Below are 15,094 nucleotides of genomic sequence, written 5' to 3' on the forward strand. Positions count from 1 at the left end.
GACCAGTATATTCGGTTTTAGGAAATGTGAGCCCTGGAACTGAATGCAAGCAAGGTCCATAGTACAGTTTAGTTCTATAAAAAGTTAAAAATTTCCAGCAAATTTTTAATTGGCTTGTCAACAAAATAATGATACTTAAGATTTTCATTACAGCACAATGCCTATGGAAGTTTGAACATTAAACTGATATTATTTATGCAAACTTGTACTCTCATTTCAGCCATTGCTGTGTGGGCTTAGAACCAGGAGAAGATGGAGAAGAATTTTACAAGGAATTACTTCCATCAGCTGTCGAAAATTTTCTTGTCTTGGGGAGACGATTACAAACATGTTTCATCAATGCAGCTAAGGCATGCGTTTATTTGATGTTTTATTCCCCAATAATTTTATTCTTTTTTCCTGAAACAAGGTTTCACTGTATAACCCAGGATAACTTCATACTCAATGTGTAGCCTTGCAGCCTTCAGGGTGTCAGTCCTTCCGCCTAAGTCTCCTGAGTGCTGGGATTACAAGGATGTATACCATATCTAGTCTTTTCTAAGTTTTCCCATGCTGTTTATCAAATTATGCTGTATCTGGCCAAATATACAAGTAGTGAATTTAAACATTTTTAATGCCCCAATGAAATTACAACAGAAAACTTAATTTCTACATTAGAAAATTGGTAAATACTAGCTAAAGAATGCTGTATAATTTTTGAATAATCTCTTTTACCACTCAATTTTGGGCAATACCCATATATGCTTATATCCATGGCATCTTCCTGGAACATATTCTCTCCTTAAATTTTCTAATTGTTATTCCCTTCTTTAATTGGAGGTACATTTGTTCTCTAAGCCCAGGACTTTTCTAGTGGTGACAAAGAAGATATGTAGACTTTATGTTTCATATTTCAAACCTCTTCTTTATGAAAATATTTCAACTCAGACATGGTGATCTTTATAATTTAAATATTTCTTGGGCGTATTATGCTTTTATGAAAAATATATTGCATAATTTTCAAATATTTGAAGATTTTATTTGTACTTTGTTGTTACTGATTTCTAATTTAATTTTATTGTGACCAAATAACATTCATTAATGCTATGAATGGCTGAACATATAAGTAGAGTAGTGAATTTAAACATCTTTAGCCAAAGAATGACCAAGAATTTAAACCCTACATTAGAAAATGTATAAATGCTAGCTAAAGAATACCATATGATTTATTCATTTAGTCATTCTTCTCTAACTCTGTATATTTCTGTCTCTGTATCTGTCTTTTTCTGGTTTTGGTTTTATTTTGTTTCTGTATTTTTGAGCTAGGTTTCATGTGAATTGGGCTTTATTTGCTACAAGGCTAACCTTTAACTCCTTATCCTCCTGCCTCAGCCTTCACTCTTACTGGCATTCCCCTCTATTGATCTTGCTGTGTTGTTTATATTAGTTTGGTTACTTTCTATTAGTGTATCTTAACATTGTGACTATTTCTTCAATCTAAACTACTAGTAATCCAATGATTATATTAATTACTAATGATTGTTAATAATCTAAGGAGTTTGTTTTCATGTATTGCATTTCTTAATTATGATTTATTTCTCTCCTTTTAGAGTTTTCATAATCTTTTCTTTCATATCATAATTTTTCTATCCATTTCTTTTAGATTCTTTACTATATTTATTATAATTACTTTAAGCATTCCATGCATGAATCACTTGAGAGTTTGCTTCTATTACCTTTATATTTCCTCCCTTTTTCCAAGGTCAAAATTTTTTTTATTCACATGTCTAATATGTTTTGGTTTATTATGGACTCTAAATGATACATTGTAGGAGCACTTACCTTCTTTTATTATTAATTATTATTATTATTATCATTATTATCATTATTATTATTATTACAAATTTTCACCTCCTCCCATTTCCCTCTCCCTTCCCCATTCTCCCTTCCTCTCCCTCTCCAGTCCAAAGAGCAGTCAGGGTTCCCTGCCCTGTGGGAAGTCCAAGGTCCTCCCCACTCCATCCAGGTCTAGGAAGGTGAGCATCCAAACAGACTAGGTTCCCACAAAGCCAGACCATGGAGTAGAATCAAAACCCAGTGCCATTGTCCTTGGCTTCTCAGTCAGCCCTCCATGTAAGCCACGTTCAGAGAGTCCGGTTTGATCACATGTTCCATCAGACCCAGTCCAGCTGGCCTTAGTGAGTTTCCATTATATCGGCCCCACCGTCACAGTGGGTGGGCGCACCCATCTCAGACCTGACTCCCTTGCTCATGTTCTCTCTCCTACTCCTCATTTGGACCTTGGGAGCTCAGTCCTGCGCTCCAATGTGGGTCTCTGTCTCTATCTCCATTCATCACCAGATGAAGGTTCTATGGTGGTATACAAGATATTCATCAGAGTGGCTATAGTATAGGGCCAGTTCAGGCGCCCTCTCCTCAGCTGCACAAGGAACAAGCTGGGGACATCTCCTTGGACACCTGGGAACCCCTCTAGAGCCTGGTCTCTTGCCAACCCTCAAATGGCTCCTTAATTAAGATATATACTTCCCTGCTCCCATATCCACTCCTCCTCCATCCCAACTGTCCCATTCCCCCAAGTTCTCCCCATCCTCCCCTTTTCACTTCTCTCTCCCCATCTCCCCTTTACCTCCATTCTACCCCTACCCCCAAGCTCTCCATTTTGCCTGGAAATCTTGTCTACTTCCAATTTCCTATTTAGCTTCTCTAGGATCATGAACTATAGGCTCAATGTCCTTCATTTATGGCTAGAGTCCACTAATGAGTGAGTACATACCAAATTCATCTTTTTAGGTCTGGGTTACCTCACTCAGGATAGTATTCTCTATTTCCATCCATTTGCATGTAAAATTCAAGATGTCATTGTTTTTTTACCGCTGAGTATTACTCTAATGCGTATATATTCCACACTTTTTTATCCATTCTTCCATTGAGGGGTATCTAGGTTGTTTCCAGGTTCTGGCTATTACAAATAATGCTGCTATGAACATAGTTGAACAAATGCTTTTGTAGTATGATAGGGCATCTCTTGGGTATATTCCCAGGAGTGGTATTGCTGGATCCTGGGGTAGGTTGACCCCAAATTTCCTGAGAAACCGCCACACTGATTTCCAAAGTGGTTGCACAAGTTTGCATTCCCACCAGCAATGGATGAGTGTTCCCCTTACTCCACATCCTCTCCAGCAAAGGCCATCATTGGTGTTTTGGATTTTAGCCATTCTGACAGGTGTAAGATGGTATCTCAAAGTTGTTTTGATTTGCATTTCCCTGATCTCTATGGAGGCTGAGCATGACCTTAAGTGTCGTTTGGCCATTTTATTCCAGTTTTATGTATAGAGAATTATCCTTATATGTAGTGCTTTGATTTAAATGAAAGTAGAAAGTGTTAACCCAGACCATCTAATATGTAACCTGAATTCTAAACTCTGTATGCCCAGCAATTGGCAGGAAATGAGACTGCTGTTAATTCCTTCAATCCCCAGCTATAGTTTTCCCAGGCTTCTCAGAGCTTGTTTTTAACAGTGCATAGTTAAGTCAAAAATTGAGTGGACATTTGCATATAGACTTTGGAGCTTCCTGCTTTATAGACTGCTGTAGCTGTTTCAAACTTAATTTCTGATACTTCGGGCTAGTAAGACTCTAGATTTTGTTTTTAAATCAACACATAATAAAGTTGTACATACTTTAAGGGAATGATGTAATATTTTTGATACTTTTATACTATATACAATATTCATATCAGGATAAACAAATCTATCTCCTCAGATATTTATTTGTCATTTCTTTATGGTTATATAAAAGCACATAGTTTCCCTTTAAGTGCCCTGTTGCTGTTGCATTGCTGCTATCTGCTGTTCCTAGACCCCACAATAGAAAAGACAATAGATGACCCCTTTACTCCATAATAGCTATCTTCCTAGAGCATTTTAATTTCTCTTGGACATCTTTAATAGTGTGGCAATTTTCTGTGTTCTTGGAGAGGATGCACATGCTATTACACCTTCATCTAGCATTTCATTCCCATTTGCAAGGATTGGATCAACATCTTTAGAGTGAAGTGCAAGACTGCCCAGGAGTATTATACATTCACTTGAGTTGCTTTGCACAGTGGCCTAAACACAAAATAAGTCGAAAGTCCAATTTAGAACTTACTACCTGTTCAGATATGATGAATATTGCTGTGTGGATCAAGATGATGTGGTCTGGGAAGCAAATATTCCTTTCCAATTTCATTCATATTGTGAAGAGGACATCATGTTGTTATAGCTAAGAGAATAGAGGAAGAGATCAAGCTCTACAACTGAATGCATTTAGAAGCAAAACTCAGACTTGCAGGCTGAGCTCCAAAGGAAAAAAGAGAAGTTAGGTACTATAGTGTAGTAGGAGCAGCAGACCTGGCTAGCTTTACACCCGAAATAATTACATGGAAACTGTATTCATTTAAGCACTGCTTGGCCCATTAGTTTCAGCCTCTTATTGGCTAATTCTCATATCTTGCTTTAACCCATATTTAGTAATCTGTGCAGCACCACGAGGTGGTGGCTTACCAGGAAGGATCTTAGCCTGCGTCCATCTCTGAGAGGAGAGCTATGGCGTCTACCTGAGGCGTCTGTCTGACTCTGCTTTCTTTCTCCCAGAATTCTGTTCTGTCTACTCCGCCTACCTAATTTTCTGTCCTATTAAAGGGCCAAGGCAGTTTCTTTATTAGCCAATGAAAGTAACACATAGACAGATGACCCTCCTCCATCACTATAGAGCATCTATTAGAAGTTAGAATGAAAGTGGTAGAACTGAAGGCCTGTTAGGAGGTTGAACTGTATTAGCTGAAAGAACACAATCTGAAGATGACCTCAGAAAGTCAGAAGACGGAGATCAGAGTAGATGAGCTTCAGATCCTGCTGTTAACTCTAAAGGAATAGAAAAGCCTGTTCTAGATTAGTCAAGAAAAAAACTAAGTGACAGCAAGATTATATATGATGTTCTGAGAAGTGGGGAGCAGGGGGGAAAGGGGGAGGGGAGGGAGAGAGAATAAATGGAGAAAACGATCTGAAAGATAACAAGAGATGTTGAGTTGTATAGACTACAGAATTGATTCTTTGCCTTATCAAGTAACTACTTCAGATCTTTAGATTGAGGAGCTGTCAGGCAAAATCCAGTTCTTGTCTATGGAAACCAATATTCTAGTATCCAAGAATGTCCTGTTTGTAGTAGTCCACTTTCTGTAAAGTGCCACATCAGCACATCAGAATTTGATGATGGAATCTGTGATTACACCTTGGAACAGCAGCAAATGCCATACTGTTTTTTTAAATTTGTGATAAGACCTTTTCATCACAGAGAAGCAAAGTTTTGAAGACCATGTGCTCTACCACTCTTAAGTGTCCAGTCCTATTAGATGTGAAAGGGTTTTCTGGTACAGGGATATCTTGACAATTGGGAGCCTAGGAATACCACAGAGTCACACCACATAGTTATGGGGAGAAACAGAATGGTGGCTGCCTCTGAGTAGAATCAGAAACAGCAACAGACAGATCTTTGGAGTATGCACAGTGAACAAGTGGAAAAATACAGCACAAAGTATTGCTTGCCCATTGACCCTGAGTCATGGGGTTAGGAATTTCTAAGTCCTGGGTTCAGGGGCAGGGTGGTTTTACAATAGTCTGTTACCCTACATGATCTATGCTGTATACATATCATAGTATAGAACGTGTGTTGTATACTATAGAAGCAGAGAAGCCTGCCTAACAAGAAATCATTTTACTTAGCAATCTGCCTATAAAGGTGGAGTCATATATATGTTAAATTTCATTCGCAACTTATGTTTCCATCTTTGTAGATGACTAAATCCATCATAAAACTAACTTTCTAGCCTCTTATATACGGTTCCCATTCTTCCTCAGGACTCCAGTACAAAAGCCCCAAGATGCTCATCTGCTGATTCATAACAGCTTGACTTTACCCTAAGTGATTATCTTCCAAATTGTCCCACTATGCTCACAGTCAGGCCTTAATTGTTGTGCTCAGTCCTAACCCTGAGGGTAGGAGTAAGAGCAGAAGTTGAGAATTTCTTCATCCTCTTCAATCCTCTTTCAACCAGTTGTACTAAACTAACCCAAAATGGTACAACAGAGAATTCAGACTCCAATTTTAATACTATCTTTTCATCTTCATTTTTCATTTTTGCTTTTTTGTTTGTTTGTTTGTTTGTTTGTTTTGAATATTAAGACAGGTTTCATTCTGTAATCCTGGCTGGCCTGGATGGAATTCTGTGTGTGTGTGTTTGTTTGTTTGTTTGTTTGTTTTTATTTACTTATTCATTTATTTTTAATTAAAAATTTCCACCTCCTCCCATTTCCCTCCCCCTCCCCCTATCTGCCTCCCCTTCCCTCTCCAGACCAAAGAGCAGTCAGGGTTTCCTGTCCTGTGGGAAGTCCAAGGTCCTCCCCACTCCTTCCAGGTCTAGGAAGGTGAGCATCCAAACAGACTAGGTTCCCACAAAGCCAGTACATGCAGTAGGATCAAAACCCAGTGCCATTGTCCTTGGCTTCTCAGTCAGCCCTCCTTGTCTCCCATGTTCAGAGAGACCGGTTTGATCATATGCTCCATCAGTCCCAGTCCAGCTGGCCTTGGTGAGCTCCCAATAGATTAGATCAGCCCCACCGTCTAGGTGGGCACACCCTCGCGGTCCTGACTTCTTTGCTCATGTTCTCCCTCCTTCTGCTCCTCATTTATCTACCTGCCTCTGTGTCCTGAGTGCTAGGATCAGAGGCATGTGTTATGCCCAACAAGAAGCCTTTTATCCATGACTCATGGTCAGGAAATACTTCACTCATGAAAAGCCTCCTTTTTAGTAAGGTGTAGTGATGGACACCTATATTCCAACAGTTAGGAGATTGAGGCAGCTGCATGGGCTGCATAGTGAGACTCTCTCCCAGGGAAAAAACAGGAGGTGGTAGGGGAACAAATGGAAAAAAGCCATCTTTCTCTCTAGATACCTCTCATAGGCTTGTTCTGTTATTTCCTGTGCACATAACATTCATGATTATGTCATTTATGCAAATATATGTCTTGCTCTAGTTGCCACAGAATTCACTGAGTAGCTCAGTCTGGCATGGAACACAGCAATCCTGCTGAATCAAGTACTTTTAACACCATGGGCCTGAGCCACTTCCAGTCTATAATTCTCTTAATGGCTAATTAGGAGTTGTTGGAAACTGTATGAGCTTGCAACTTTGTATTAAGTTTGTATGACTGTCAGAATAATGGAACTATTTGTTAATCTCTTTAATATTCAAAATGAAATTACTCCTTTTTAAAATAAAAGTAAAAGCTTATGATTGCATATAATCATTCCATGTGCCATAAAATACCTCAAATTACTTCTAAATATTAGATAATACCCATTGTTAAACTAGCCCCTATCATCATCTTCTATTATCCCTAGCCTCTGGTAACCAGTATTGTAGTCTCAACTTCTATGAGATTAACTTGTTTTAGATTCTATATTTATGAATTTATATAGTATGTAATTTTCTAGCCTGGTCTACTTCACTTACCAACCTTCAGTTCCATCCATGGTGTTGCTAATGATAGAAATTCATCCTTTTTATGCCTGAAAAGTATTTTGTTATATTTGTGCATTCATTGGTTTGATAGATACCTTAGGTTATTTCCATCTTTTTACTCTTATGAATCGTGTTACATTAAAGTAGTACAAACAATAGGATAACATGTGTATTGATATTAATTTCTTTTAAATAAAAATCTAGTAATGTAATTACTACATATAAATCTTGTTGAACTTCCACACAAAGTTTTGTAATTATTGTAACAAAAATATTTTCTTTTTTAAAAAACATCCTCACTAGCACTTGTTATTTTTTTTCTTTTTCTTAATAGCCATTTGGCCAACTAGGATTTTGATTGCCCTTTTCCTGATGATTATTAATACTGAGCATTTTCTAATAAACCTGTTGGCCATTTGTATGTGTTCTTTTGAGTAATGTCCATTTAGATTTAAAATGGAATTCTTTTTTTTCTTGCTTGATTTCAGTTATTTGACTTCCTTATACATTATCTATTCATCAAACCTTTGTCAGATACATAGTTTGCAAATATTCAATAGGTTGTCTCTTACTCTTGAATTTCTTTGTTTGGAGTTTTGTTTGAGCATTTTTTCCTCTGTTTTACAGATACACACATACACTTGAATGTTAAGGGTACAACCACATGTGTTAGTGTTCTAGCAGATACAGAACTCTAGCAAAAACAAAACCAGTAGTAGTTTGTTCCCCACATCTTGTGTATGGATTAATTTATAGAAGTTAGCTTTTATAGAAGCTGATAGATGAAAGTATTATTTTATATTCAAAAGACTGAGAACTAGTGTAGTGTTGGAATAGCACCGATCTAAAGGTTGGCAGGATCAAGTTTTAAACAGTTAAGTTTTCTCATTGTAAGTCCTTTATGAAAGTTGCTGGTTAACTTCCACCCTCAGTCTATTATGATAACACACATTTTCCTTGGAAGAGTTCTTGGCGGAATATACCTTTGGACCTACTTACTGCTGTATTAGACTTGAATACATTCACAACTTTTGTAAACTATGGAGAGAACTCATCAGTGTCATAGTCAGTTTAGGCTATTATAACAGGGTAGACTGTTTAGTTTTTTAAAAATGGACTTTTTTGCTTGGTAATTTTGGATGCTGGGAAGTACAGAAATAAGACAGACAGATTTAGTTACTGGTGGGACCTAATTTGTGGCTGGCAGATAGAAGTGGCTATCTGGCTATGTGTTCACGTGGTCTTTGTCATGGGGCGGAGTAATCTTACAAGGGCACTAAATTCATCAAGAAGGCACTATTCTCATGATTTCATGCTCCTACAAATATCACATTGGGGTTAAGACATCAGCATATGAATTTTGGAAGACACGTTCATAATACCCACTGTTACATTAAGTTCCATTTTAGAGCACTGATTTTATTAAAAATAGATACTGCCTTGAACCTAAATAATTGTCAGGCTAATAAGATCTTAGCTATTTCTTATGGAATATCAAAGACTAATGTATTTTTATTTCAAAATGTTAGATAAAAAATCACAAGAGTGGAATTAAGGAGCTGGAGAGATAGCTTAGTGGTTAAGAGTATTGACTGCTTTTCCAGAGGACCTGGGTTTGATTCCCAGCACCCACATAGTAACTCACAGCCGTCTATAACTTCAGATCCAGGAAATCTGACTATGTCTTCTGGCTTCCTGAGGCATTGATTGGATGCATACATGCAGACAAAAATGTACATGTTAAATACATCTTATAAACAAAAAGAATGGAATTAAATGAGAAATGCAACAATATGGACAATATGCTAGCTCAAATATTAAAAAAATATATTATTGGTAGAGGACTTAATGGTCACAGAATCTTGAGTAAATATTAGTCTATTTTTGATATTAGTAAATATTAGTAAATTAATATTAGTAAATATTAGTCTTTTTCCCAAGCAAATTTTTAAGGATTTGATAGTAAGTGGGTAGCATATAACATAGTAGGATGTATCTTAGATGTTCTGGCCCAAGCTACACACTAGTTTTAAATATCTGTATCAGAAAAGAAAAATACCTATTCAAGAACTTTGAAGTGATTTAAGAGCAAGTTTTGTCAGGAAATGTAAATTAATGGTTGACATTATCTAACAGGCTCTAAAGTAAACTTTGGACATCTTGAAATGCATGTCCCTTTGAGATTGACAACAAGAACTTTGATGCCCTTTCTTATTGTATTTTTGGATGAAATTGGAAAGGGATGTTTACTAGACTAAGATGTGTCCGTCTAATGTGGCATTTTTTATGCTTGGTAGTTTTATAGGAAAGACAGTTGTTATAATTAAATTAACAGGTGGTTTGTTAACTGTTGTTATTAGTTTGATGCTGTAGTAGAAATGTTCATGACCTGGATAGGTTTAGAGACACTTATACAACTTTACATTAGTTATATGGGGTCGATAGACATTGTCAATGGAACATGTTTTATCTCCTGTTGTGGCACTCTTACTACCTTTTCATAAGAATAGATTAAGCAAAAAAAGAATTATTTGCTTAGTATATATTAATGGAACATTTCCTGTCCGTCAAAATTGTAGACAGTGTGTTATAATGGGGAGTATTGTTATACTCTCTGTTCTCATAAAGTCTTAGGATAGAAACTGGAACTGAAAAGTTCTATTAATGCTTTACATGGTTACATTTTCATATTGCCATGGTTTTTAACCCTGGCTGTATAATGAAGTCACTCATCTAACTTTTGAAAATACAGATGTCTAGACTTTAGCTTTGGAGGTTGAGATTATATATATTTGGACTTGTGCGTAGGGTTATTTTAAAAGTTCCACAAGTCATTCAGAAGTATACCAAACATTAAGGAGGTCTAGTGTATCAATATGAGATTCTATTACTTTGAGTAAATATTAGTCTATTTTTGAGCTCATTACTTTGGAGCTGCTTACAAAGTAAAGGCTACTTATTTTGTTTAGTTTTACTTGAGTAATTTTGTTTTATCTATGAATGGTAGAGCATTCATATACTGCAACCATTGCCTTTAAAAAGGAAGAAACAAAGCACTACAAGTTTGTGTACTTTGTCAGTAGCTATTAAATCTGGAAATAAAGTCTGCTGACTACTCTGAGAAATGTCTTTTCTTTTTCCTTCTGTTTATAGTATAAGGTAGATTATAGAAAACTGAATTGTTTTTACTTTTGTATTAAGGGTGAAGAAAAAGATAAATTACTACATTTTTTCCAAATTGTGACTGATTCCCTCTTCTGGCTATTGGGAGGTCATACTCAACTCATACAGAATGGTAAGAGAGAAAAACAATAACTTTAATATAAACAATAGTCTTACAGCATTGCCTTTTTAAACTCCAAGTTAAAGCTAAAGTATAACTTTGACCTTGACTTTTCTGTTTAGCAAATCTGAGATATTAATAATTTGACAGTTTAGGAAAGTAATTTTTTCAAATTGCAGTAGTGTTATAAATTTAACTTTAGATTTAGCTTTCTAAAGAAATCTACGTGTACAGAGCAAATCGTTTTCACTCATAATCTGGCTATTCAGGTAAGGATATGCTTATATCCTAATTTACTAAATTTTATTAAATTTCAAAGTTATTTTATTGGATATTTTGTTTTCATTGAAAAGTATAAATATGTGTTAATTTTATATTTTCTTAAGACTAAAAAAGTAATCCCAATAATCATGGCACAATTCTTAGTCTTTGAAAAATTTCACTTTACACAAGTGCAGCACCTTGGAATATTTTTCCAGGTAGTAAGTCTTGAATCTTTAATTCTACTTTCAGAATTACTCATGCATGTAAAGAGCCACATAGTTCTTTAAGTGTTAAAAAACACATTCCTTGGATGTGTAATCCATACCATTTTCAGTTTTCTAAAGGCAACTACTTTCAATTGTTTTAACAGATACTTTTGGTAGCCATGTAGCTAGTTATAGCCTTGTAGCTAAGTGAACATCTAAATACTCTTTATTTAAAATATTATCTCTTTCCTATTATATGTCTACTATTGTTAAAAATCTCCAGTTTAAAGACTGTTTAACTAAAACATATAAAGTATTTAGGACTAGATATAAAGGAGAAAGGAAATACTTAAATAATTTTTTTAAATGCCATATCCCATTTTGAAAAGAACTATGATAAAAATGATAGTGTGTCTAGGGTTATTATGAAACCATAATGTAGGTATCAAAACTTGTTAAATGTTTGTAAAATAATTGTGCAAAAATATATACATTGAAATGGAGTTTTTAATAATTTTTCCCTATAAAATGTTTTACACCTTTGAAGAAACAACTGCCCTCCAGACCTGGGATAGAAGTAAAAAAATGAATTTGAAGTGTCTTGAATATGAGATGTAAAGGAGACATTTAAAATTCATCAGGATTAAAAGGACTGAAAAGCCAATGTAAAGAGGCCTCTACTAGGAATGGTGAAATGGCTCAACAGATAAAGAGAGAAATTTTTATTTTCGTTTAAGAGGCTTCTACTAGCTGAATAAAGAAAAGTTGAGCTATCATGAGAATAATAACTGCAGTGAACTTAAACACCAAATGTTACCATTGAAGTCAACCAGAGGACTAATGTATTGTTTTAAAACTGTAAAATGAAGAATCTAACTTTTATTCTGTCAGTATACATCAATGTAAATTTTCTCTTTGTGAAAGTATTTCAGCTGATGAAGGCATGAAAGTTTACCACCTATTTTGCAATCCCTCATGAACAGATTTAGTAATTACCTACCTATGCCTATCAATACCTTAAAAAGAGAGACAGCTGGATTATCATAACATCACAGATAAAATATATGTGCCAGAAATTCAAACCTGCATCATTTCCATCCTCTAATGCCATCTACCAATTGAGAAAAAGAAATATACTCCAGGAATGCAATAGAGAACCAAACCTGTCAGAGGACAATTCACATGATTTTATATTTTGAATAAATCACAAAGAAAATAAAAATGGAAAATAATTGGTCATTTTAAATTTGAAACATAATCATGTTCCATGGATCTTATTTGAATCTTGACTGAAAGAAATTTAAAAATTCACAAAACACTTAGAGGTTGGAACACTTGTCTGGCTTCTTGATAAAATTAAAAGATAATTTTTATTATCTCTTGATGTTTAATTGATATTTAAAATTAATTTACTGGCTCATGAGAATTTATTACATTATTCTGTCTGTTTTTAGGTGTCTTTGAAACTTTTGTTACAAAAATTAAATAAATAGGCCCTTTTGTGAATGTGGTAATGGAGTAGGAGTTACTCAACCAAGTACTCATCTACTTTGAAGCTAAGGAATTACAAGGCAAACAGTAAAGACAAAATGTAGTAACTCCTTAGTATTTTACTTCATCACAACATTTTTCAATAGAGAAAAAGAAAAGTTTATGAACTAGATGTCATATGATTTTAGTAAATCCTGGATACTTCTAGAGTTATTACTAAAATATCACAAATAGAAAATATACCTATTGTAGTTACAGATTTTTTACTATTAAGGTAACAATTTGTAAAACATAGAATTGTTTTTTAAGTTGTTAAAAATGATATATAATTAATAATTTGGCTTTAAATATATATGAAGAACAGGAGTTGGTGTGGGAAAAAGCAAATCTGATATTTTAGGAAATAGAAAAGGAAAGAAAAAGGTTATTTTTATGTAAGCGAAAGGTAGTGTTAACAGGGCAAGCTTGCAACATATCGATCTCACTTTTAATTATCCCTGTGCTCAACTGATGTAGGGAACAGAGACTGACATTTATTGGGAACAGTCTCTTCTAACACATTTTGCCTTAGCCTGTTATGAGAATTATTTATTTTTAGTTTCACAGGTGATGAAATGCAGATTATGGGAGATTGTCTTAGTTAGGGTTACTGTTGCTGTGCTGAAATACCACTAGCAATAGCAACTTGGGAAGGAAAGGTTTTATTTGCATTGCACTTCCACATCATTGTTCATCACTGAAGGAATCAGGACAGAAACTCAAACAGGACAGGAATCTGGAGGCAGAGACCAATGTAGAGGTCATGGAAGAGAGCTGCTTGCTGGTTTGCTTTCCATGGCTTGCTCAACCTGCTTTCTAATAGAAGCCAGAAACACCAGCCCAGAGGTAGCTAAGCCTTCCCATATCTATCACTAATTTAAAAAAAAAAAAAAATTCCCTACAGGCTTGCTAACAGCCTGATCTTACTGAGGCATTTTCTCAATTGTGGCTCTCTCTGTGATGATTCTAGCTTGTGTCATCAGCTTTCTAGACAGAGGTTAAAGTTAAGCAACTTGTGTATGTACTGAGCACCAAATTTTTGTAACTGGCTAATCAAAGCCTAAAACTTTTAAACCTAGAAAAAATTTATTCAGTGTTTTATTATTTAATAAAACTCATCGCTAGAAAAAAAGACTCAGATTTAGGAGATATTATTTTTAGCTTAAAAGAAGTAATATTAAAAATTTTAGCTTGATATTTATAGATGCCCCCTTGACTATAACTAACTTCTTTAAAATGGAATGACTCTTAACTTCATGACCATTTAAAACTGCCTGCATCTATAAAAATATTTATTACAGGCCTTTCACTGTCAAAATTTTAACAGAAATGATCATGAGTTGATTTGATTTTAAAAAGACAAACTTTTACTTAAGTTATTATTAGAATCTTTAACATTTTTTTCTCCCTGTTCTTTTAGTACTGCAGAGTGATCATTTCTTACACTTACTGCAAACTGACAATGTTCATATAGGAGCTACAGTCATGACTCTGCTACAGAATATACTACAGATTAACAGGTGACTTAATTTACACAATTTTAAATCATAAACATTAAAAATTTTATTACAATTTGTCAATCTTCTACATATGACTTGTAAATGAAATTTAAGATCTTTTATGATTGACTTTTAGAAAAAATTAGTATAAGATACTGCAAAAGATTAGAAATTTGTTATCAAATTGTTACCTCAGAGCTCTTGAAAATCTTAGGCTTAGAAAAGAAAATTGATGTGATACCTAAATAAAAATATTAGGATCATAGTAAAAATATACATAGTGAAATTATTCATTATTTCATTCATGTATGGGTTTATTCATTGACTACTATGTGTCACAATTATTCTGTTTCTCCTTATATTTACAATACTTATTCAAATATGAATCTTGTTTTCAATGAGTAAATATTGAGACAAACATATTTTTGTGTATTAGTTTGCAATGTTAAAGTTTATCCAAAAGTATTGAGTTGCTTCTAAGCCAAACTGAGTGAAGATGCATCCTGGAGAAGTTTAAACCTGAGGTGAAACTTTAAAGATAAATTTTAAAGAGAGGATGAGGAGAAGAAGATGCCAACATAAGCAAAAGTCAGAGATAAGAAATGTTATGCTGAGGGTAAAAAGTTGAAAAGATTCATCTTGCTGGGATTTTAAGTTTAGTATCAGATGTGTCCAGTAAATTTTGAAGAGACTTACATTATGAAAAATTGATATGCTATGTTAAGAAAACAGTCATATCCTATCGCAATG

At 34.7% G+C, this 15,094-nt stretch overlaps 1 protein-coding gene across 2 annotated transcripts in view; it reads left to right on the forward strand.

Annotated features, from left to right (window-relative positions):
* The window catches only part of Iqcb1 (IQ motif containing B1), a 74,280-nt gene that overhangs the window by 6,190 nt on the left and 52,996 nt on the right, over nt 1-15,094 (forward strand). For both annotated transcript variants that reach the window (XM_038346375.1, XM_038346376.1), the window contains 3 exons: nt 221-350; nt 10,764-10,857; nt 14,266-14,365. In XM_038346375.1, coding sequence (XP_038202303.1) covers nt 221-350; nt 10,764-10,857; nt 14,266-14,365 — 324 coding nt within the window. The remainder of the gene's footprint in view (nt 1-220; nt 351-10,763; nt 10,858-14,265; nt 14,366-15,094) is intronic.

This window comes from Arvicola amphibius, chromosome 10 (assembly GCF_903992535.2).
Source record: "Arvicola amphibius chromosome 10, mArvAmp1.2, whole genome shotgun sequence".
Classification (NCBI taxonomy): Eukaryota; Metazoa; Chordata; class Mammalia; order Rodentia; family Cricetidae; genus Arvicola; species Arvicola amphibius.